The 26,506-nt window shown below is 39.2% G+C and overlaps 1 protein-coding gene across 2 annotated transcripts in view; it reads right to left on the bottom strand.

The window, feature by feature from the left end:
- Nucleotides 1-12,396: 12,396 nt before the first annotated feature.
- The window catches only part of LOC145764534 (N-acetylneuraminate (7)9-O-acetyltransferase-like), a 67,191-nt gene continuing 53,081 nt past the window's right edge, over nt 12,397-26,506 (bottom strand). For both annotated transcript variants that reach the window (XM_082576151.1, XM_082576152.1), the window contains 10 exons: nt 24,406-24,594; nt 23,869-24,067; nt 22,569-22,688; nt 21,880-22,042; nt 19,918-20,036; nt 18,801-18,952; nt 18,420-18,510; nt 17,111-17,188; nt 15,659-15,751; nt 12,397-15,422 (listed from right to left, as the gene is read on the bottom strand). In XM_082576151.1, coding sequence (XP_082432277.1) covers nt 15,150-15,422; nt 15,659-15,751; nt 17,111-17,188; nt 18,420-18,510; nt 18,801-18,952; nt 19,918-20,036; nt 21,880-22,042; nt 22,569-22,688; nt 23,869-24,067; nt 24,406-24,594 — 1,477 coding nt within the window. In that variant the 3' untranslated portion in view covers nt 12,397-15,149. The remainder of the gene's footprint in view (nt 15,423-15,658; nt 15,752-17,110; nt 17,189-18,419; nt 18,511-18,800; nt 18,953-19,917; nt 20,037-21,879; nt 22,043-22,568; nt 22,689-23,868; nt 24,068-24,405; nt 24,595-26,506) is intronic.

Here is a 26,506-nt window from a genome sequence, read left to right as displayed (position 1 = left end):
AGTGGTGTATCGCGTTGCACCCCATTTCGATAGCCGCGGGCTAATTTTACAGGAATACACTTATTGAATAGACGTTTCAAGGAGTGTTTCTTTTTCGGTCGATACATACAGACGAACGGATTCGGGAATCTTATGTTACAATTTTCCCACGAAGAGATTATGGTTTACCGCTGTGACCACCACGAGACAGCCATCGTACTTGTGTGTGGTACAGTAATGCTTCGTATCTTTCTCCCATCTTCTTGCACAGTTCCTTGAAATGACGGCTGTTCAATTCCTTCGCTTTTATAAAGTTCACAACCTTTACTTGCTTCATTGTTTCCAAATCGGGCCTCATTACCCCCCCAAAAATAGGCAAATTACCCCCCGGGGGTAATTTACACCCAGGTTGGGAACCACTAAGCTAAATGGAAAGCTTTCCTTAATGTTCCATTCAAGCAGATTAATTATCAATTTGTGTTGTGAGCACCTCAAATTTTGTGTGAGATTCTAAATGTCTGAATTACCGAAGTTTGTTTCCTGATTTTCATCAAAATAAAATACCAGCTCTTTAGAATCATCTAATTCTGCATAGATTCAACTCATTATAATATCTTAGCAGTTGTGTTTCATATAGGCTATTACCATAGTTGTTTCTTTTTACTTTAGTACAAGAGACCTCTGCAACTAAATGTTGCTAGATTAAATTTTATTACATTATTATTTACAAAATATTGTGGGCGGGGATGAATATAGGAATCAATTATGGGTCTCAAAAGTTTAGTCTAGTTATAATATGCCTTTTCACCCACAATTTGCCTGAGAAATCTACATTTTTAAGCTTAGGCCTACAAGTTTTACGCTCGGGAAAAAAATGCCCCTTTTCCCATTATTTACGCGCGAAAAGTGCCCTTTTTAACATAACTCTCGCGCTAAAAGTGCCCTTTTTGAAAATTTGCCCACCTAGTCCCAATTTGTGAAAAGATGCTATGGAATGAGGTGCACTCTTGCGAAAGTTCTTGCCTCCATAGTAGGTATATGGTAACTTCATTGCAGAAAAAATGCAAATATTAAATAAATGCGAATTCTTGGTCTTCTCCGGCTGTTTGCATTATAGGCCTACTTCCAACGTAGAACCATTGTCAGTTTCAACCATTCTCCTCTAGACTTCTCTGCTAAACTTTTTTTTTTATTGTGTATGGTTGAACTTCGTTCAGAGAAATTGAGAGTGTGGCATGCAAACCCGCAGACACAACGGATAGCATGACTTGTTACTAATCTAGCCTAGGCTATATTGAGCACGCATGTATATTCTCACAAAACATAACCACAGTCAAGAATCGAGCTAGTGTTGCTTGTTCTTGACTATAGGCTACTGCATGCAACTGCAGCGGGTGTATCATGTATCTTTTTAATAGGTGTGTTTTATTGTGTTTTATTTACCTACCTGTGTTTTATTTGCAGAACAGCTGTTCTGAACTATTGTAATGAACAATAGGCTACGATTCTGTGAGTGGTAGCCAAAAGGCTTATTATTATTATTTATTTGCGTCAGACCATGGCCACCTGGAGATGCGGCCTGATTTGTCACATTTTGCAGATTTTGATTACAGCTACTGCTAGTGCTTGACTGACATTTTTTGAGATGTTTTTACTTTTTGCGGTTTCCTTATGACATAAAACTTTTTTGTTGTCTTGGGGAAGCAGTAGCAAATGAGAAAAAGTAAGTTGAAAAACGCAAAATCAGACTGTTATTGAAAATTAACAGTCTGACTAAAATCTTCGAAATCGAATTTTCTTTGTTTTTCAACATGTGAGAATGTTAAAACCTATTGTGTCATCTGGAGAAAAGAATAAAGAAAGTGCAAAAATCTAATTTTTAGAAAAAATTATTTAAACGTTCGCCCAAAGTTAGAAAAACCTGGAAATTTCTGCAAAATGTGGCAAATCAGGCCGTATCTTTAGGTGGCCATGGTCAGACTAAGCTGTCCATATCCAAAACAAAACAACGAAATAAAACACAAACTGCAAATACACAAAGGTCATAGAGAGCCAATTTGGATGTCATCAGTTTAAGAGCTCACTAAACATCTACTGTTACAAATTTACATAACCTACAATGAGCGTTTGAAAATCAATGACGCACTACGCACTGAATCAATGACGCATGAGCGTTTGAAAATCAATGACGCACTACGCACTGTGACTGGATGCCTGCGTCCCACTCTAACGGACTGCCTTCCCATCCTTGCAGGCATCCAACCTGCTGAGCTTCGCCGTAAAGGAACCATGATTTCCCTTGCTCGTCGCGCACTGGACCCCGACCACCTCCTCCACAGTACATTCCAGCGCCTACCTGGAGGACAGCAGCGACTGAAATCAAGACGCCGATTTGTGCCCGCCGCACGACAGCTTCTGAACAACATTGAAGATCTTGGAATAAGTGCGGCACACTGGACGAACTACACATGGAACATGGAGTGGCAAAACAACACCTCCCGACTCCATGATTTCCTACCCGACGTCGATCCCCACCCTCCGGGAATGTCCCTCGCAAGACTTGCGTGGGTCCGGCTTAACCGCCTACGAACCGGCGTCGGTCGCTTTCGTTCAGACATGTGCAAATGGGGCCTGGCTCCCTCACCGGGATGCGAGTGTGGCGCCACAGACCAGACAGTAGATCATGTCGTCCATGACTGCCCAATCCATCAACCACCACATGGAGCGCCTGGACTGAAGGCCCTGGATGACGAGACTGTCGAGTGGCTGATGACATCATGCCCAAACATATAGTCCAGAAGAACAGCTCATACGACGAAGAAGAAGCGTTTGAAAAGTTGAAAGTACCGTATTCAGAATAATAAAAACAGTCAGATGACATCAGGTCTGATATAAAGCGATTTGAGGAGTATATGCAACGGTTGATAAACGAAAACATGTTTTTCCTCAATAAAGCATCAAATGTTGTTATATCATTCATTACTTGATATTCGCGGGTAGCCTACTGACATAACGAGGCAAATTGTACAAAATTCTGAAAGAATCATTGTAAAGCAACACGTAGTGACTGGTCACAGCGGTAAACTATAATCTCTTTGTGGGAAAATTGTAACATAAGATTCCCGAATCCGTTCGTCTGAATGTAATGACCGAACAAGAAACACTCCTTTGAAACGTCTATTCAAACTTGTATTTCTGTAAAATTAGCCCGCGGCTATCGAAATCGAGATGCAACGCCGTACACCTCTAAAAAACTGTCACTACAGAACAAACTACTTAGATAAAAGACGGAAAATTTGTCCAGCTAGCAAGCACCAAGCAAACAGTTAAACTTGCGACTGACTTCCAACAAACAATTTATGAATGACTAGAATAATTTGCAATATCTCAAATGCACGTACACAGTAACTGTGACGCAATAATGCAAGACATTGTCACGCAATTCAAACCCGTGTTCAAAGCGGCTGATGCAATATTTCATCAGGTCTTACGACCGATGGTGCAATATTTGGACATTTTCTAGCAATTTCCATGACGTAAGATGCCAGCTAGGTTAAGTAGACCATAACGGTTTTTATATGACGTTTGATTTGGTGAACAATTGGCTGGAACATAGCGGCCCCTAGTTATGACAGTCTGACATGGCATAACTAAAAAAGAATTGACGACAATTGTGAGCCAATGAATAAAAACACACGATGCACAAATTGTTTGAATCACTCACGTTTAAGTTAATACGTAAATACAAAGGGCATGCAAAGAATGAACAACAATACGAATAATACACGACGATACATGAAATTGGTACCATAGGTACACGCTAAAATGACGCTATATACAATGGTTGCGATAATAACCGACTGTTCTGGGCTCAGACAAGTGTCGGCCACCGCAGACAAAACCAGGCTCAAACCCTAACACTTAGGTGTTCTTTACGGGGGCGAGGCACGAAATATCCCTCAACACGTAGTCTACTTTCACTTTCCCCGTACTCTCATCATAGTTGCAGACGGCAACTTTGGCTCTACGAACCACAGGCTTCCCTTTCCTAATTTGTGGAACTACCTCATGCACCCTCCCAAGTTGATACTTCCCACGTTTACCAATGTCCTGGAGAGAACCCACCACTACAAGTTGACCAGGCTCCAAATTCTCGGCCATTTTTAACCATTTTTTCCGGCCCTGAAGACCTGGCAAGTAAAAATCGATCCATTTACTCCAAAACTGCTGAGAAAGTGACAAATTGAACCGATAATCCCTTCTTAGTTGGTCACGATCATGTGGTTGCCCAACAGCACAGTATGGGTCTAAGAATGGGGTCAAAAGTGAGGCAGGGGTGATGACAGTAAAATCCCTAGGGTCGTCACTCAAAGGTACCAAAGGGCGTTCGTTCACGATCCGAACGGCACTGCCTGTGTACGTAAGCAGTTCAATAAAATTGGGCTTACGAATTGAAGAGTCCAAAATGTGAAAAAAGTATTTGGTCACATCAGCCATGAAACCAAATCTATCAAGCCGAAATCTAGCCAAGACATCTGCCAGAGGGTTTAACGAGTCAGACAAGTCAAGACAAGAAGACATTACATCATTTACACAAGTTCCTCGGAATTTAGATTTGCCATCGTAAGCAATGCGCTTTTTTAATTGTGACGTCACAAAGTATGGTAAATACGATTCAAATCCCTTGACATTTCCTGCTTCATCAGCACGCTCAATATAGCCATTAGATTTAAGATCTTTCATGGTGTCAGTAAGGAAATCACGAAGTTCAGGTTGTTTTAAAACTTTCTTTCTTAAAGCAGCAGCTCTATCTGACGCCAACACAAAATTGTTAGGTAGATCAATATCTTCCTTCAACGGAACAGGTATCTCAAATCGACCATCTTTCAACTCAATATTCGGTTCAACAAGTTCTCTAGCCAAAATGTCATTGCGAGACAATTCACAGGTTTCATTTTGCAAGGTCAAATCTTGAATGACTTTATTCAGGTCTGCTATTTCCATATCACGAGACTCAATTTTACGCTGAAAGCCAGAGATGACATCCGACTCTGAAGACGTCTGCACTCTGCACACGTTAGCAACGCTTTCATCTAAGGGTGACTTACCACCACAAGCCAACCAGCCGAGAGGAGTGAGTAAAGCATGCGGTTCACTACGATTTTCACCAACACGCTCTATTTTGGCCCACATCAAATAAGCGTTATCGTTGCCAATCAGTAGGCTACATCTACAGTACTACAATCATTCAAATGAAACATATTCACGTCATGAAAATGACGAAAATCACTTAAATCCTGCTTATGTGGTAAAGTTTTAACATCGTCAGCCCAAGCTGGGTTAACCACCGAAGTTATATCACAAAACAGTTCATCTGTCTCTAACGACTGGATGTTGAGTTTAACAAGGTCAGCACAAGTAGCTTTCTGACCAGCCAGGGTATCCATTTTAAACGACGCTTTATCGTACGGTTTAAGATCAAGTTCACACACCAAATCACTCGAAACAAACGTCAACTGCGAACCAGGATCATGCTGACAATACACCAACTTCGATTTGCCAGTCATTGGATTCAAAACACGAGCAGCAGTAACGCGGTTAAAAGCTGCTTTAACATTTCCAATCTTAACATTACGCACAGGAACTCTGGCACGAGCATCATCTTTCCCAACCGAATCCAGAGAATCACGTGACGTCACATAAAAATCATGCAGAAGAAAATAGTGTTTCCTATCGTTGTTAGGCCCACACTTACGACAGTTATTTGCATGAACGCAATCCCTAACCATATGCTGGCGCAAACAATTCAAGCATTTGCCAGCTTTCACAATGACATCTCTCCGATCTTTAGGTGTCAAGCGCAAAAATTCTTTACAATTAGACAAAAAATGATATTCAACTTGACCACGTGACGAACAATAAAAACATGCCAGTATGTCACTACGTCTGGCCACACCACCGCGCGGTGCGCCAACAGCAGTCAAGTACTGCGAACTCCCTGAAATCACATTATGATGGGGTTTTATGGACGTCTGCCTAACCGGACATGAAGGCAATTTTCCTTTGCCAAACTTTTTAAAATGTTGCGACTCACCAGAATCGCCCATTAGCATAATGCTAAAATCAGTCGACTTGCGCGTTTCCTCCCGTACTACAAATTCAAACAAACACTGAAAAGTAGGCTCATCAGTACCACCATACTGATCACCTAAAAAGTCAAGATAACGCTGCTTAGCGTCAAACGGGAGTCGCTTAGCCAAATCCAAAACAAAACGTCCTTCCAATTTGTCGCGCTGACCATAAGCTTGCGCGTAAAGTAAACACTGCGACAATTCATCTTTAAACTCTTTCAAATCACTGGAAGAGATTGAATTCAATTTGCTACCATAGCGATACTTTCTAATTTCCGGTTCGGCGAAAAGACCTCCACGAACCCCAAAGCGCTGGGACAAGCGAGCTAACGACATTTCTATCCTGTCTTCCTCTGACAAGCCAGGGGTGTCAGAAACCAAATTAGCAATCGTTTGCGCAGCTGTTCTAACACAAGCTGCTTGCAACAAAGTCAAACGAGTTCCTTTAAAGGGAGAAGCTGCCATCAAGGCCGTAACACGATTTTTAAAGAAGACAAATGGCATATTATTACCATCGTAACCAATCAAGGCCGCCTTATCGAAGAACGTCCTACTATTTTGGTATTCAAAAAAGCAATCCTGCTGTTGAGAACTCGATTTAGCGGGAGAAGACAAGCTATATCCCTTAATGGGCTGAGTGGGCTCAGTCACATGCACAGCCCGATCACGATCCTCACACACGTTAAAATCAGGAGACACGATACGCCTCTCACAACCACCCAAATTACGTGTAGCTGGGCGATCAAAAACTAACGGCGCAGAAAACTGTGAAGGGGGGCAAAGCATTACTGCTAATGGCGGCCCCGTGACCTGTACGCTCTGGGGGAGGAGTTCGGTTGTAATTTGCAGACCTTGGCTCTACAGCCTTCGGAAGACCTTTAGCCGCGGCCCCGAGACCTCCTGAAACAGCTGGAAAACATGTGGATTGTACAGGTCCACTTACGGATTGAACAGGCGTCTGGAAAAGGTTAGGTTAATTAAACTGCGATTGATGTTCACTTCTGGAATGCCTAGAAGAGCCCTTCATAGAGCTACGCCGGGAGCCCAACTCAGAACGATATTCAGCTAAAACTACCTCTTTACGTTGTTCGGCCCTCAACTGAGCGTCTTTGAGTGCGAACTCAGCAGCTCTAGCTTCAGCTTTCGCGGCGGCCTCAGCAGCTCTCGCTTCAGCTTTCGCGGCGGCCTCAGCAGCTCTCGCTTCGGCCTCGGCTTGGATCTGGAGCTCCTCTCGTCTTAGCTGTAGGTTAATTTGTGCAATTATTCGAGACGAAGTCCTAGATATCCTAGTGCTTACATTTGAGGCGCTATCCTCAGGATGTATGTCAGCATCCAACATATCTGAGAACTCATTTACTTTTTGTTCGAAGTTATTTTTTTAACGAGTTAAATTCGGGATCTACCCTATCACGAAGTTCTGCCAAGATTGCAGAGTTAAAAATTTTAGTCAAAAGAGGATGGAAATGCCTTAATTCCTCTTCCAAAGTAGAGAACTTAGATCTAAAAATTAACAGTTCCTGCTTATCACTCAAAGAACCTAGGGCTACAGAAAGTTCCCCAATTTCAGTCAAAATATCCCGTCTAAGATGCCGGGCCTCTCGAACTGACTTAGCCTCATCGTTACTGGGTCCCTCCCCAGAATGGCCTGCCCGACCGCAAAGAACATCATCAGGCTTAAACTCAGTCGAGTCGACGGCGGTCGAGTCCCTGTCGCCACCGAGTGTAGACATATTAAATGTTGGGGCTCAATTTAACAATTAAAAAAAATTAAGTTACACAAACACACAAAATTAAGTCATAAAAAACTTAACTTCAAAGACCGTAAAAATACAAAAAAGAATTTAAATGCACGATACAGTAGCTGTACGAGTATATGAAGTCCAAAAGTCCACAAAATTTGCTTGGATTCTTCGACTTGAATCTTCAAGCACAGATCGATTGTCTTTAATCTTCTTTCTTGCCAATGAATGTCAAAGTTATTTTTCTTCAGTACCAAACTGAGAAGAAATGTCTTTAATTTACTTTTGCTTCTGTAGACTACCAACCAACAAGATCTTCTTTTATTATTTTGCTTTAATTTCTTCTTGACCTACCAACCGACAAGAACTCGTCTTTTATTTTTTTATGTGCTTCTAGTGCTTCTTGGCCTACCAGCTAACAACAACGTCTTTTATTTTTTTATGTTTTGCCTGTGCTTCCGTACAAACACTAGCCAGAGAATCGTCTTTTATTTTTTATGGTCACAGCGGTAAACTATAATCTCTTTGTGGGAAAATTGTAACATAAGATTCCCGAATCCGTTCGTCTGAATGTAATGACCGAACAAGAAACACTCCTTTGAAACGTCTATTCAAACTTGTATTTCTGTAAAATTAGCCCGCGGCTATCGAAATGGGGTGCAACACGATACACCACTAAAAACTGTCACTACAGAACAGATTACTTGGATAAAAGACGGAAAATTTGTCCAGCTAGCAAGCACCAAGCAAACAGTTAAATATGCGACTGACTTCCAACAAACAATTTTACGAATGACTAGAATAATTTGCGATATCTCAAATGCACGTACACAGTAACTGTGACGCAATAATGCAAGACATTGTCACGCAATTCAAACCCGTGTTCAAAGCGGCTGATGCAATATTTCATCAGGTCTTACGACCGATGGTGCAATATTTGGACATTTTCTAGCAATTTCCATGACGTAAGATGCCAGCTAGGTTAAGTAGACCATAACAGTTTTTATATGACGTTTGATTTGGTGAACAATTGGCTGGAACAGTGACGTAGGCTAATCGTTTTGAAGTGTATTTTCTTTTATCCGGGCTGTGCTTTGTAAGCGATCGAACCATTCGCCAAATCCCAAATTTGGGGGCCTCTGTAGCGATCTACTGTATTATTACTTAAAATAAGTTTTCCTTCCATTTTCTTAAGATACTGTAAATTTTCATGTAGCCTAACCGAGATAAATACCAAAAAGGGAGCAGACCATAAAGGGGCTCGTATTCTGCCTTTGGAACAGAGACTACTACAGTCAGGGCCTCTGAGAGAAATTTTCACTAGGGGTACGAAGAGTCATTCCGGGCCCCCCTCTCACTCCGGCCCCCCTTTGTCTTGGGCAAAACGTATGATGTTTGCTTAGGCGTATTGCACACCATACAACATTTTACTGCAGACATTTGTGCGCAATAATAGTATCAAGCTGCAATAAAACTATTCTTTAATTTTAATAGGCTATGCACAATAATACTGAATATGAAAGAGGATAAATATGTCATTTCTCTCATATGATATAGGCCTACCCCGTAGCCGGTCGTTTGGTCGACAGGACATTTGGTCGACAGGACATTTGGGTTAGGGTTAGGCTAGGGTTAAGGTTAGTTAACTAACCCTAAAATGAATCGTTCTGTCGACCTAACGTCATGTCGACAAATTGTCTTGTCGACGAAATATCTGTCGACCAAACGTCCTGTCGACCAAATGACCGGGTACCGGCCTGCCCTGCTGCCAGATAAGATAAGACTGAGCATCATAACATACAAGTTTATAACAACAGAGAATGGCATTGGCCTACCCTAAATTAAATTTTATCCCATGCATCGGAATAATGACATAATGTAAGGTTTAAGTCGCCCCGATAGCTCAGTTGGTTAGCGCGTGACTTCGTGAACAAAGAAGCTTCAAGATCAAGCGGTGCTGCTTCGACTCTCGGGGTGTGCGCTTGAGCAACGCACTCTAAGGACTGCTCTCCATCCAGTGGCACTTAATGGATGTAATAATTCCCAGGTAACAAGACTTCAACAATCGGAAATTTCACTCTGCCAATCTCCGTAGCCTAACTGGCCCTGCTTCAAGAGCCTCTACAAGTATGCGAAACAACCAGGAATAGCCTATCAAGGCTTTGTCAGTCCGAGGATAAAGATTCAAAACCAAGTTTGCCCCCTTTTTCAAATAGTTTTTAAAAAACACAAAAAAGCTCAAAAACACCCGGGCATTAAAAAAAACTAGCGGTTTGGGATTTAAAAAAAATCTCAGGTTTTTCTCAACCCTGCTTGTGCTACAGTATGCCCGTCTCCCCCAGGACAGGAGAATAACCAACTTTTGTGATTTAATTTAGGGTGCTTTTAACAGAACATGTTTGCACGTAAGGCATTAAGTCACCACTTTAGACACCTAATTTCTTTCCGGGCCCTTTTGCTACATTGCGGGCCCCCCAAGGACTAACGAATAACAACATTTATGCTTGAATTTAGTCGTTTAGGATGGTTTTACCCAAACATTTTTGCACGTAAACTATAAAATCACAATTTCGGGCCCCCCAACAACCACAAGCCTGGGCCCTCAAGGGTACGCCGTACCCTCCGTACCCCCTCTCGTAGGCCCTGACTACAGTATAGCTACATAGAAAAAGAACGTTAAATAAATCTTGTATTTGCAATTTAATAATGGACTGCCAAGATGTAAAAATTTGTAATTTAATATTGTTTCATTATTCCATAATGTTTAATTTCATTGGACCTACAAAATTATGCGAACATCTTCTGAAAAACTTTGATTGATTGAACCTTTATCCTCGGACTGGGAAAACTTCTTCGAGAGCTTAATCCGGGCAGTTTCGCATACTTGTAGAGGCTTCGAATTACTGACGCAGGGCCGGTCACCGAGATTGGCAGTAAAAAATCAAATAGGCCTACATATTCCATCCATGATGTCGCTAAATAGAAAGCAGTCTTGAACGTTTGTTGCTCAAGCGTACACCCCGAAAGGCGAACCAGCGCCGCTTGATCTTGAAGCTTCTGCGTTCACGAAGTCACGCGCTAACCAAATGGGCAATAGGTAGAAGCGTCCGCGTTTTGTCGCTTCTACCTTTTTCTAGACCTCTGCTATGTTTGACATTGTTTTTCGTTGTATGATCAGAAATAAAAACAAAACTCAATTGAAATATGACTTCGATTTTCGCGTCGCAAGCAGACAGCACCGGATTCATGCAGCATTGCAGTCCATTATACGAAATGCGTCTGTTTGGACACTATATGCCTACAAGATTACGGTAGCTTAACGCAGAAGATGAGAACATGTTAGGCTAACCTTACTTCGCCAAGTTGGAGGTCAAATGTTAACAGCTGCGCTGCAGATAATAATTGTCAGTTGATGAAATAGGCAGAAGAGCAACTTTATGGATGAATAAGCTACTGTAGCCTATTTGCATTCCCGACTTTGAGCACGTTGTTTACAGAAACTGTTTAGCCTAAAGCGGCATAAACAAGCGATAAACGTGTTTGACCTAATGCCAAAAACGAGAAATCAAAGATAAGCAGTAGGCCCAACGCGCTATTTTTTCCCAATGTAACGGAAAGGCACTACATTAGCTTTAGTCGTACTTCGGCTACTTTCCGAGTTAAAGGGGAAAATGAATAGGTTTTACAGATTTTTGATGGAAATATTAGAGAATAGGAAATAAATTTCGGTAGCCACTTTAAACATGACAATTCCCGTTGAGACCCAATGACTGCCCCGATAGCTCAATTGGTTTGCGCTTCACTTCTGGAACGAAGAAACTTCAAGATCAATTGCGGCGCTGGTTCGACTCTCGGGGTGTGCGCTTGAGCAACGCACGTTAAGGACTGCTCTCCATTCAGCGGCATCTAATGGATGGAATAATTCCCCCGCAACAAAACTTCAACAATCGGAAACTTCACTCTGCCAATCTCGGTGACCGGGCCGCAACTTTCCAAAAGGTACCATTAAAAAATCCCCTTTGAGAAACAAAAGAAAAACGCAAATCATAGTTAAATTAAGTCATCCGTTGACTTGGTGCAGAGGGTTAGGGCGGTGATAGGCTAGTCATTTCATTGACGTGGGTTTGACTCCCACTATTGCTCTTTTTTTCTTCTGTAATTACCAAACAAACTTCAAAGGGGATTTTTTAATGGTACCTTTTGGAAAGTTGCGACCGGGCCTGCGTCAGTGATTCAAAGCCTCTACAAGCATGCGAAACTGCCAGGATTAAGCTCTGCAAGAAGCTTTCCCAGTCCGAGGAAAAAGATTCAATCAATCAATGTCAACCAATCAAAACATGTTTACTATTGTTTAGGCTAAATGACTACCGTCCAATTGTGACCCATCTAGCATTCAGGTAAAGTTAATCTTTGTTAACAACAGTTGCTTTTCCCTACTTAAAATTTTCTTTCTAATTATGTCGCTGCCCTGTCCGCCAGACCTTGTAGACTTACCTTAATACCTATGGTATCAAAATTAGAAATACACTTGCTGTGCTAAATTATATCTATTATGAAGTACTTTATTCGTAGCTATGAAAGAAAAATCACAATGCTATTGACAGAACATTTCGCCTACTAAGCAAAATCTCACAAAACTAAAAAAAAATTGATTTTTTTTGATAACATTTTTTGTTATAACTCCAATCGCCACAGGAAACAACACAGAACACAGACATGCACAGCAACAAGGAAACCGATCCAATGCAAACATGTAACAGTTAGCCTACATGTTTGTAATAATACAGAAAAGTTTGGGTGTTCATTAGGATAGTTATCGTTTCTAGCAACGTTCATCTGATGAAAGTGAAAGCAACGACAAACAAGTGGATTTATTGCTTCACTGATAACAATAGAAGATTTGAATTCCACAGCCATACCTATGTTACTACCATACTCGGTCTATCCACTTGCAATTTTTCTATAAGAAGTAAAAAGATGTTGCTGCTTCTTTAGAAAATACATTACTTCATTAATGGTACGTGTACGAACCCAAATAGATATCTAGACCCGGAATTGGAAATGGTTTGAATTTAAAACTGCGCTATATCAGTAAGGTCACTGCTATATCAGTAAGGTCACTGGAGTTTGTGCTTCACAACCACTTGTGCTATGTTATGGTTGAACACAACTAAAGCGATTGAGATAAAGACTATTTGACGAAAGGTGACAAGATCACCAACCAAGGCAATGCACATAGCTTGAAAGCTCACATTATTATGTCAGCAAAGCAATGAAGGGGCATTCCAACCCTTTCAAATATTTAATACCAACTTCTTCTATAGCCTATTTTGCAAAACAATCTAGTATGGAAGCGAGTGTGAAATTGATATTATTATAACCAAATATGGGTGAGTTGGTGACAAACAGGTCTTGTGAAAAGTGAGTTTTTGTGGGTCTAAAAGCGCCAGGTGATTAAGCTCTCTTGTTAATGCTAAAAGAGCAATCATTGAGAACATTATTAACAAAGATTTTGATGCCAAAACGAGAATTTTTTTCATAAGCACCATCTTTGCAGAGACACTGCTACACAAATAATCTGACAGCAATCTAACGCAACGTTGTATAAATAAACAATTCTTTGCAATTACGGCCTTACTTCGCCTTTCTTTGAAAAATACGCAGCACACACAAAAACAAATTCGCTAGATTATAAGGCTACACCCCGAGCATAACGGCAAATAGCAATAGGATAGCGGACACTGACGGTCAAACTACTGTCTACTGGTCTATCTGTTATGAACTTGGTATCGAAATAAATCAGTAATAAATATGTCTGTAATGAGATAATACTCAAATTGGAAAAGGGTCCCCAAAGTACAAGGTGCCAGTGAAGACTGATCTTGAATAAACACACAAATGTTTCCTTGATAGCCTGTTGTCATCCAAAAATCGTTTGGCCGACCAATAAAAGAAACTGAACAACCATCCCAACGTCTGTGACGACTAGCGTCGCTAGCCGGTCATAACAATATTCCTTCCGATTCCTCAGGATTAATAAAACTTCATGCAAGCAAAGTTTCTGTGCAAAATTGCGACCTTAAATAAATTAGTACCATTACATTACAAGCAATAAAACATATCATAAAAAATTTGATTTAATATTTTTCACGCTTATCAATATATACACAGCACACACGCTATATCTTGAATAAAGTAGTAAAAAGCCCTGCATTTTAAGCAACAAAATATCTAACGCAGCAAAACATCTGCCATGATAATCACGAAGGACGAGACGAGCACCCGACCAAAATAGACGCCTTCATTACACAATGCATTTTAACGATTGTTCAATCGCCACGAAATCTCGAAGAGCACCATATAAACTTCTGTGTATAACAGGTAAAAATAATAGAATTCATACGAAAGCACAAGAACATAAAATCCCTACAGAACCAATAAAATAAAACGTAGATGGAAAATATAAAATAAATATAACAATTGGAAAATTCCTCATACACAGAAATCATCTCCAGGACCAACAAAAAGTTGTTTCCATTTACACAACTCTGACGTGCCACACCATGACAAAGATGCCAAGAACTCAATTCGCTGATTCTTACCCAGATATACATAGCCCACAGTTTTGACTACCTCTGTGATACCTCTGTGATTATACGCTGCTTGTGCTAAAACAACAAACGTTACTGTTATTCAGTGTTATTTTACAAAACTTCAATTTTAGCCTGATTTTGGAATGACACACTATTTTGTAAAATCGCTGATATTTTTCATTTGTTTTTCAACTAAAACCTCTCCCTACTCTGAAAATTACTTTTTGATTTTGAAAGGTTTTCTGCAAACTTCGACGTTTTAACGTAATAATGATACAATGTAAAACATGCAAGATATTTAAATGAGGGGAAATCGGTAAAAATTGTCCATGAAAAATGTGCCAGTCTCGTGCTGGGAAATAATTAGCGAAGAAATCGTGTGATGGGCTGCAACTACCATGAGGACGTTTGCCATGGGGGATTTTAACGGAGTGATTTTACTTGGAAAAGTACCTGCATTCTTCAATGGCCCACCATGAACATATTTGTACATTTCACAACAGTGGGGCGGATAAGCCGGGTAAGTTGCAAAAAAAGACAAATATTTAAAGATAAATAGTAATTTTCGGAAATTTTTAATTAGCGAAGAATTGTTGTGATAGGCCGATGTGTCAACCATGAGGTGGAATATGACTGCGAGAAGACTCAAGTGGCCGATCATCATAAGTGCTTGTCCGGATATACGATTTCAGCGTTTGGGAAGCAAGCTAATTCCATATGGTCCAACGACTAAGTAAACCCAAAATAGCGAGAACAACCAAGATGAACAAAAAGCGGAAAAACGACGACATGTTTCCGTCTTTAGGAGATCCGACGCAATGCTTGGCAAATATCCCTGTCAATCTGTTGATTTCATGGGCCACGCACACGAATATGAACGTACTCATTACCAGATTTGCAGTGGGCCACGTCGGTGGGCCCAACACTAGGACGCCCTTGGTATCGGCCGCCAACCAGATATGGTACTGCCCGATGAACAACTGAAAAAATAAGTTGACATTATTGGAACGTTTTCCTATTTTCTACTAAAATAGCTACATAAAACGTTGAGGAATATTATTTAAAAATCAGTCTTTAGCCCCAACGAAACATGAGTTCAACTATCTGAGTGCAAGAAGTTTGGTCGCGACGTGAGCAGTGAGTTCATCGTTCAACCCAATCAGGTGCAGCTCAATTTCAAAGCAGTGTTCAGGCGAGTAAAGCTGCGGAGACTCACCTCTAAAGATATCTTGCCAAACCAAGCAAAAAAGGAGCTATAGACAGAACGAAAGTAGCCAGGAATGTTCCTGATCAGTATGAACGAAGTGATCTGGAGAAAAAAATCAAGCTTTGACTACGTAGGTTAGAATGGCTCGTTAAAAAACTCTGGGTATACGAAAAACCTCGCATTGGTACATATTGTATATGCTACTGTATATTGGGAAAATTAACGACTCCTGACTCTGCCAGGAATGTTGAAAAAATGATGCCATTCCACCAGGGTTTATACAGGCTGACACTTTTTTGGAAACAAAATATAGGATTTACGAGAAAAAGGTGATTACATATGCGTAAAGCATTTCACATGCAATTCCAGACGTCATCGTCTGTTGCCCGCGAACCATTTCAATGTACGGTAATACCTGGAAGTTTTGTATACTTGAAAAGCTAATTAGTAGACCACCTGCACACTGCACAGACCCGGTCACCAATGTTCTCTTTCCGTTTTGCTTCAAAGAGCTTGGTCTTGATACCGAAACATCAGGATCGACCAGTTGTAAGCAGCGACTCATCCACTTCTTTCAGTCGTTGGCATCTTCGATTTTTAAATTGATTTTTGTTAGATCCTCTTTCACTGCGTCTTTCCACGTTTTCTTTAGTCTTCCCTTCCTCATTTTCCCCATTACTACCTTATTCTAAACTCGCTTTGTCAGGTTATTTTTATACATTCCTTCAAGATGTCCAACCCATCTCAGACGATGTCCACGCAAGCACTCTGTTGACATTGTTGAAATCTTATTCTAAACTCGCTTAACGTTATTGGATAACAACAATTGTCTGTTTTATTTATTGTACGTTTTATAACTTTGCTAATTTATTTGTTTTATTTACTTTTAAAAAAAGTTCTGCAACGTGTCATTCAACAAATTTTCCGACCCTTCCTTCAATATGGCGTGTGAAGAACTTCTAAACTTTACCTACACATTCTTACAAGATGGAGCTCAACAATTTCTCTTCTTTCTCATATAAAAATATATAGACAACATTTACCACGAGGATACTTAATAATAAGCGCTATAAATTCTGACATAAAAAACCGGTAAGGTCAAGACAAATGGACTTGATAATCATCCTAACTCGTTTTTGTCCACTTGTGCGAGTGACCGGTTATTTCTTTGCAGCTACCAATGTCTTTCGGAGAAAATTATCTTTCTCCCTTCTTGGCACATACCCACACCATCTCACTCCATTTGCCCTTGTAAGTTGGTCTACAGCTTCCCCCATCTCTACCATGCCCATCAAATTATTTTTCTCCCTCCTCGTTTTTACCCCACACATTGCTCTCACCATGGCACTTTCCGTTCTTCTGCTTTTCTCTCACGCTGTAATAATGGTTTAATATATTTGTTTAAAACATCAGAATAATTATAAAAGGATAAGCTGCATCAAAAATAAAGGCGGTACTCACTGGTAACACAGAAGCATAGGAGTGCACTTGGTTGCATTCAACTTTGTTAGTGCAAGTGACCGTCCAAATTGTATACATCTGCAAGACGAGACAATTAGTGCAGCGACCAGGCACATAAAATATTACTCCACCAATGATATCTTGTTACATGAAACGTGTACTGTGCTTTAACATACCGGTACTTGTTCAGATTTTCATCATCATTTCTCACAACGTATGGAGACAGTAAAGTGTATCAATAGTTCTGCTATATTTCTCTTCATAATTTTACATTTTAAGCAGAAAACGTCCAATTCATTTGTGCTATGTTGAGTCAAAAAATACAATGCTCAGATCAGTGGAGTTGAAAATAAGACATACAATGGTGAAGACCAAAGTGAATGCACCGCTTTTTCAAACGTATCCGATGAATCTGCGTCATGTCAAATTTGGGCTACCTAAATAATACCCCGGCAGTCCTATTTGATTTAAATAATTACTCCCATCCCATGTATCTTTTTCATACTAGAAATACAACGGACAGTACATTTCTAATAACAACGAGTTCCGCGATAAAAGTAACTACTCCTTTGAGAACACTTGCGAGGGGAGTTTTATCAGTTTTATTGTAAAGATAGGAAACCAACATTCAACGAGAATAAGTTAAAAAAACGTGTGAGAGATGGCTTCAACTGCCAACAAATTTTTACTGGGGAAGACTATGCAAGTGACACAAAACATTTCAACATGAATTAAGTGGCACAAAGAGAGTACCTCCCCATGGAAATTACATCAATATATAATATTTGATTACACGGAATTTTTTGTTTCTGAGGGGAGTCCTATTTTAACAAGAGGAATAATTATCTAATAATAAATACGTACTAGTAGAGTATTTTTATGGTGTCAATAAGGACAAGGGAGTAGTTATTTAATTTTACGCCGAAACACAGTATGGCGCCAGGTTTATTTCCAATGCTCAGTGAGCATCAGACATTGGGTTAAAAAATGAAGCAGATTGGAAACAATACTTACCTGGCCAAAACATATGTTCTTAATAAACATAGTAAAAAATATAAATAAATACTATTAATACTACAAAAAGTGCTGAATGCCAAGCAAAAAAGCCAAGTAAAGCAAATTACATTAAACATAGTCATTACTTTCTAAAACCTCTACAGTCTGTTTCACCCTAAAAGGGGGATCATCAGAAGGTCCTTATTCAAATAGACTCTAAAATAAATGAAATAAAATGGAATAGAATATAAAAAACATACATGCAGAAACCATCGACCGTTAAAGTTTGTTGAAACAATTGCTAAGCCCATACCGTTATCACTCCGATAGACGCACTGACGGTGAACAAGGAAACCTTCATTGGACACAAACAGCCTTGTTTCGAATCGTCCACCATTTTCAACCTGGGGACATAGGAAGCCAATGTAGACACTGTGATAAAACAACGTCTCACACTGCGGTAGATAATAATCTCGTTGCATTCCCTCCAAAAGAGGAATCCAAGAACTGTCCTGGGCGATGCTTCCGTGAAGAGAAAGACACAACATCAAAGAAAGGTAGCTTCACAGAATAATAAAGCAAACTATTACTATGGCCAGCAACTCAACTACAAAAATATATTTAGGTTTAATTTTGTTCTACTCTTTTACGTCATTACTTAATTATTTGTCTGAAATTCAGGCAATCGTCTCACCTTCTCAACATAATATACGCAAAGCAAAACACGGCCCCGTGCAGCATTGCGAATCTATCAAGCCGACACCGAAACCACCACTCGGTCACTGAGCCATCCCGGTCGAACAGGTACACAGCAGGCCACCACGAAAACATAGCCTCGAACCATTTCTAAGGAGCATCGTAGCATTAAAAGAACATTCCTACGTTTATAACAATACTCATATAAGAAATCAAGCTTTCATTCGAGGGAAAGGCAAGTGATGGCTCTATCAATAAAATCCCAAAGGATAGAGTCTGTATAAATATGTTTGCTTTGTATGTATCTTTGAACATCGTGTGCATATGAAAACCGGTTATCACCAATATAAAAACCCCAGCTCAGCAGTTCGAAAACCAAGTGCTCGAGGATGACTACCAACAATGTTTGCCCTCATACAATGCGGTTGTGTTTTGCTCATACTGCCATCCAGGAAGCATGTTTAAGAATTGTAACAAGGTTCAGGTAAACGCAATTATATACGAAACGTGATAATGTGCACCTTCGTAGCAAATAACAACAAATGTGCACCTGCATTAATATACGTAGTGCAGTCTGTGTTTTTTTTTATCAGTCAGTCACAGGGCTAAAAGCAACTATACTAACATCTCTTATTTACAATTATTCTAAATGTGCTTTGACTGCGTATTTTTGAAATTTCATATTGCACTGGCAGCTATTTACTTCGAGAATAAACATTGTCTTATTGCACAACAGCAGTAATAATTTATAAATTTCTGTTTTTACATTTTCGATGAACAGTTGAACACTGCAACCACTGCAACTGATACCGATGAACATCCAAAACTTTCAGTGTTTATATGGTTTCGTAATTGCTGAAAAAAATCGAAAATAGCACAAAATTTTGAGTAGCACTAAAGCACTGCTAGTGCATAGTGGCATCAATCTATCAAAATAATATTGGTGTGGATGATATCTTATCATACTCGTCTCATAGGTATTAGATTAGTAAGCTGCGTGTGAAATTACTATTACATCTTCCATAAAACGTTCGTCACTTAACATAGACTCTATCGTGCGTTTCCATAAAACACACAAAAATAAACTGAAGAGATCAAAAGACCCCTTTGCTAACCTGAGAGAGAAAGATAATGACGATGGAAGCAAGCAAAGCAAGTAGCTTGAAAAACATGCGAACCGATGGTGACTTGATGGTGCACTGTGAACCCGGTGGACTTTTCAAATTGGTCGATTCTGAATGTGCAAAAAAATATATTCATAAGCCTACAAAATTCATGGCAGCCCTCTTACCCATGATGACAGCTGATATTCCTGAAAGTTTACCTGTCCACAGCCACGAACAAGCGGATACTATGACACTTTGGTGTTGGATCATAAGCACCTCTGTTGTATGTGAATAGTAATAACTATGGCGTAGAGCTATAATCAACAATTCACTCCCTTTCAAATGGTATAACTGGCCCATTCAGATTATGAATGGCTTCACATTAAGTTGCAAGAATTGTACAATATACCACGAAAATTTTTCTACTAATACACCAGAGTTCCCCTGCATAGGTTGAAAAGTATTGTCACTAGTCCAAGATGCTTCAGTTAGGTTAAGAAGTCGGTCTGCTACTATTCGGCGAATCCATTTCGGAGAATTCTAGGATTTTAAAGCGGCATCTGTTTATTCAAAGGAATTCGCTTATGCTAGAGGTTAACCAAGTAAAGTGTCAGCGAAAAAGTTTCAACTAAAGTAGAAACAAAAAGCTATCATATGGCGTTTCATGATTAACAACAATAGAGGTTCCACAAACCAACATTTCTTCACTCGTTAGTATTCAAATTGTTTTTCTCTTCACTCGCATTCGCAATATTTTTTCACCAACAAAGCAAAGTATGAGCGTCGCTGTCGACCTAGAAAAACTCGAAGACTAGCTCTACTCCCACTTGAAAAGAAGTGTATTTAAACATAACAAATTCTATTTGAATAAGAACCTTCTGAAGATCCCCTTTTACGGCGAAACAGGTTGTAGAGGTTTTAGATTATAGAAAGTGATAACTGATAATTGATGTAAATACAACTACAAATATGTTTCTGGTTTCAGGTCCTTGTTTGCGTTGTTCTTCTCTGAGTGAACGCAAAAACACGATATCAATTAACAGATTTTTATAAACACAATTTTTTAACAGATTTTTTATTAAGACTGCAGGGCGCGAGAATTCGGCCACCGGGAAGCAGCTCTCGAAAAAATAAAACGAGCTTAGAGGTCATGCATGCAAAGATCCAATTCCAAATGGCCCATCTACTGTATACTTTTTACGCATGAGTCATTACCACGGTCGACATATCAGTGGCGAATCTGGCAATCGCTTCCTTAAAACACAATAAAGTAACTTCATTAGCCCAGGCAAGCTTGTGGCTGGTGGACAGCTTTACAGAATCAGAAGGTAAATATACCTACTCTCCGCAATCCACACATGAAGCAAAAATTTGTTTTGATGTTCAATCAACCTCGTCTTGAGCTACTTGGTCTAGCACTCATACTTGTTGCAGTCGCTCTTGGCAGCTATGCTAATAACAAAAATACAGCAACTTGAAAGCTACCTTATACGGTTTAAGCTTTCAAAACAATACTAATCTTGAACAAGTATGGCACTGGCTGCGTACTAGACTACTAGTATTGAATGACTTACTTGGGAACCGGAATTACTTAGAAATGATCGTTAGTTTGTCTTGGATAAATTTCTTATTGATCAGTATTGTAGGTTGTGAATTACTTGTAGCCTAAGTTTTAGCATGGGTATGGAAAGGTAAACAATTAAAACAATTGCTGCGCGGAAACAATCGGCCACCCCCACTAGTGGGGAACAAACCGACGATGGATTATGATGATGATGATGAAACAAAAACGTCCTATCTAAACAATCTGTACAAATTCTCCGAATCGGCTTTCTCCGAAAAAGGCTGTCTCCGAAATGGGATTTCTTCGGATAGGATTCTCCGAATTGGATTCGCTGAAACGGGCAATTCCGTTGAGAAGTAATGTCACCAGTCTAAGATGCTTCAGTGATCGTATACTGTATATCCTACCAGCATTGGGCGTCGTCTCCATGAAAGCACGTGGGTACATGGACATGGAAAGGTAAAGGACAAGGAACCAAAAAGTACAAAGTGGAACAAAATAGTAAAACTGATAAGGCCGGTTCATGACAACGCACAAGAGAATGGTGAGAAAGTTCAGTCGAAACAACACCTGCACAGGAGTAAAACATTTCAATTAATGTTCATGCTTCGAAAATATCATATAATAAAAAAAGTGGAACTAGCTTTTAAAGTCGGTTAAAGTCTAGGAGGTTTAGGAAAAAACACAAAACCCTAAAGATTTAACTGGTTGTGCTACTTTGTGTTTACATTGTTATGGTACCACAAAGCGAACTTTCTTTCAAAGTTCCAAAATATAAAATGTAGCACCGGTACCACCACCATGGGTTTGAAATGAAACAATTGAAATGATAAGTAGTAAGCAATACCATAATATATATCATAAATAATATAAAAATTGTAGAATTGTTTGGTAAGGTCAATTGAAAATTAAGCATGTAATTAATCTTGAAGAGGAAAGTCGGCAGCAAACACAAAACGCATGATGTCCAATTCGAATCACTAAGGTGACATGGACAGTGAACAACCTTGTAAACTAATCTCGTGCCATTGATGTCTTAGACTGATATCAAACGCTTTTAGCTTCTTCCATTAAAATTTAAATACCAAATACTTACATTGAAGATACGATGGAAACAAAAATCTCCTTTATTCCAAAAGTAAGCAAAATGCCCATATCCGGTCATAAACAAATACATGGCCACAAGGAGACGCATGTGGAGATATATCGGTATGTTCTGAATGAGCAATGAAAGCAATTCGAATTTATAAACATAACCCTCCAAAAAAACATTGCAAAAGCATTCTTCATTCATTCAGTTTTAAACTACAAAATTATGCAATAGCATGCACAGTTGCACACAGTCCCTTATCGTCTTTATTTGATGGTCAATGGAAGAAGGGGATTTAAGTTGAATCAAGTGAAAATATACAATGGATGAAAATTTTACTGATAACGTTACACTGGCGGCTCTACAGGGGAAGCAGTAACTCATCTGATAGAAAGCACCCATAAACATGCTATTGATCAGGCTATGTTGTGATACAAATACAGTAGCCTATATCTATTTTCTATTGCCATTGATTGAATGATTACATTACGAAGTCATGCTTTTGCGCAAGGTTATAGTCCTACGCACAAATTGCAATGACAACTTTACCGTATTTTACAACAAGTTTAGACCAGAAAAAAAAAACTTTTTGGGGCTGTCTTGCAACATGTTGGAAAATTTCAGAAGTTTCATATGATATTTGACCTTTAAATGATATCAGCAAAAAGTGATACAAATACTAAATGAGACATTTTTGCAACGTCGTATATGCAATCCTTCTGAAAAGTAATGTTTAGGGTTGGGGGTTTTGGATGAAAATTTCAAAAAAATATATTATACAGTAGAAATCAGAATATTCTGTTGTATCCGAAAATTATTGCTAAAGTTGAATATGAAAACTTTTGCCAAATTAGCCCCGCCCCCTAGTATTAAAACTATTCGAAATTGTATTGAGTTAAGTTTTAAGTGTAAGCCTCACATTGCAGGTCATGTGACGTCACAACATAGCCTATCTTTCCATGTCAAGACAAAAACAATCGGAAGCATTCCTAACTAAAGTGGAGTCAAACCAAAGATAAATAGCACAAAAATCAAAATTTGTTTTTTGGAAATACAGTTCAAGGGTAAGATTCAGACTGAATTTGAGCGGCATCCAAAATAAAAAATACAATGTTGGTCAAAATGCTCAATGAAATTGCTATATGATTTTTTTTTAAGTTGATGCTTCGAAATGACAGACTGTAAGTGTTCAATAATCCAATTTAAATGAATCTCAATATCAACTAAACATCAATCAAACCAAAAACGATAAGTAACCACTAAGTCTTTGAAAAAGGTCAACGGTAATTGAAGCAACCACACTTACCACTGAAGCCCCAGTGATGTGGTAAATGAGAATAATGATCTGCATCCAGCCTTTCCACTCGTCAGTCTGATTTCTGTTTAGCATTCCCGAGTCTCTGGATTGGTCTATTCCAAACAAGCCAAGAAAGAGTATATAAAGAAGAGGGATGAAGAACTGGGTGTGGGAGTAGTGCTTGTTCGACTTCATAAATATGTTGGTTCTGCAACACACACCAACAACATTAGAAAATTTCTGCAATGCTCTAGCCAGGTTTTCAAAGAATCATTAATATCTCAAACGAGCTTGGATCAAAATCCACAGATTTCCAAATTGGGATTCGCAACACCCAGGTGCATCATTTAAAAATTACAAATACATCTCAAGCTTATACTCACTTACATACCAAAATGTGATGATTTTACAAACACATGCTAAATTGCTAAGATTTAATTTTATTGAAAATGTTTCCGTTGCAGAATCTGTGAATATACTGTCATAAACTGTGACACCATTCATGTGTCATGCCATTCATTCAGCAGTCATGTCAGAAAGACGAACCTATCACAAACGTAAAAATACAGCAAGATAAGTGCCATTCTCGCAGCTGCAGAAGCAATCTCTTGAAAATTAGAAGAAGCCTCAATGGATTTTTTGCTCGATTGCGATTCGTTGTCAACTTCTGAGCTTTTCGTGGTCAACAGTCCATTAGATGTTACCACATAGCTGGAAATTAACGCTGTGAAGATGCTGTCGAAAAAAAATGTTTTTTTAGCACTAGTTGCAACGTTCATCTGATGAAAAATAAAATAAAAACAAAGACATACAAAAAATGATACAAGTGCTAGAAAAGACAATAATCCTGATAAACATCCACTTTTTAGTAATCAGAAAAAAAAAACTGTACTGTGACATAAAAATAGCGTTGTATGAACATTGAGCAAATACGGCAACGCTTAAAACAAAGACCAAACTGCGCTTATAGCAGCAGTCTTCTTGCGTTTAAGGCCGCCGCAGGTTACGTTGTTAAGTCCACATATCTTTTTTGGGGTCCGTATACAGGACATTGGTAGATAATGTGGTATGCAGTCTGAAAATCTCAGCCACACATACACAAGATGGTGAGTAGGCGAGTCCCCATTGAAACAAGTTACTATTAAAATGGCCCATCTCAGTCCGCAAGCGATTAAGCTTCTCCCATAACAGCAGTGCTCTTCAACCACGTTGCCGTGTTACACCATTTTAATTTTTCAAACAATATGCATGTCATACAAATAGCAATGTTTAATTGTGCAAAATACGAAAAAAAGAGAAGTTGGTTTAGTGGCAAACTTTATTCTAGCATGGATGTGGAAATTTGAATATAATGTGGTGCTAGCATTCTGGATTGCTTTCAACATCAAAGAATCATAGTCAAGTATGGGATCACTCTCTCCATCAGACCGGAAAACACTTCTTTCTATCTAAAACAGAGGTGACGAACCTGAGGCCGTCAAAGAATTTTGTGCGGCCCGCAAGACAATTTGACAATTGCTCATGCATTAAAGACAAAAGACATCTCAAAGGTGTTTTATGCCTTCACTTCTAAAATGCACTTTACAAAAAGTCGTTACAGGTCGAGGCTGACAGATGAAAATCTTAGCCTAGTAGGCTATGCAGTTGAGAGTTGCCACATCGTCTGTTCGACCTAATATTGAACGCTTAGTCAAGCAAAAAAACTTTCCAAAAATCCCACTAAGCAAAAAAATTCAATGCTTCAATGTTATTTTTTAATATTTTATTCTTCAATGCTGCATTAGATAGCTTCAGCTGTATGAGTCGCATGGGCTTTTGTTTATGGCTTGAAAAAGAAATTTCTTTAACTGATTTGTTGTTTCGGAGCATAATGGTCGAAACATTCAGTCAACTTAAGCAAAAAGAATAGAGCCAAAAAAAGAAGAAATCATACTCATATGAACGCAAACGCTTCTAAAATTAAACTGTGTTCATTACACTAGTCTACAAATAAAGAATTTTTTTTGTGCCATAAACTTTGAAAACTGATTTAGAGTAATTTTGGGGTGCTGAATCTGAATCTGACCTCAGATTTATCCTATCATGTCAGGTTTATGAGATATGATAACAACAAATTGTTACTTTTGTCAAAAGTGGAAGATTTGGCGTTGCGTTTACTACCAACATATGCGGGTCTGCTACTATTCGGTGAGTCCGATTCGATGAGTCTGATTCGGTGAGTTCCTAACTTCTAACCCCTAACCTTAAGCCCTAACCCTAAAACGGCAATGATAATTAGGTTACGATACCCGATAATTTAAAAAAAAATTTGAAAAAATCCCCCGTTAAGGGATCGGACTAACCGAATCGGACTCACCGAAACGGGCCATTCCGCGTTTACTACCAACATATGCAGAGCTATAACGAAAGGTTAGTGTTAGACAGGCCAAAACAGCCTATATAAGGTTACTGGACAAGCATTGCAATAAATATCTTTGTGGTTTCATGCAAAACATTGACGGGGGAGGGGGTCAGTTATACTTTTAGCCTCCTTTTTAGCTGATTATTACTGCCTTGTTAATAATGTTGCTTAGAAAACAAATTAGTATCAAAATTATAGTTGGTGGGTGTATTTCAGTTACTTATGCACCATATGGCCTGGATTTCT

The sequence above is a fragment of the Aplidium turbinatum genome, chromosome 2 (genome assembly GCF_918807975.1).
Source record: "Aplidium turbinatum chromosome 2, kaAplTurb1.1, whole genome shotgun sequence".
NCBI lineage: Eukaryota > Metazoa > Chordata > Ascidiacea > Aplousobranchia > Polyclinidae > Aplidium > Aplidium turbinatum.
This window is presented reverse-complemented; position numbering and strand designations above follow the sequence as displayed.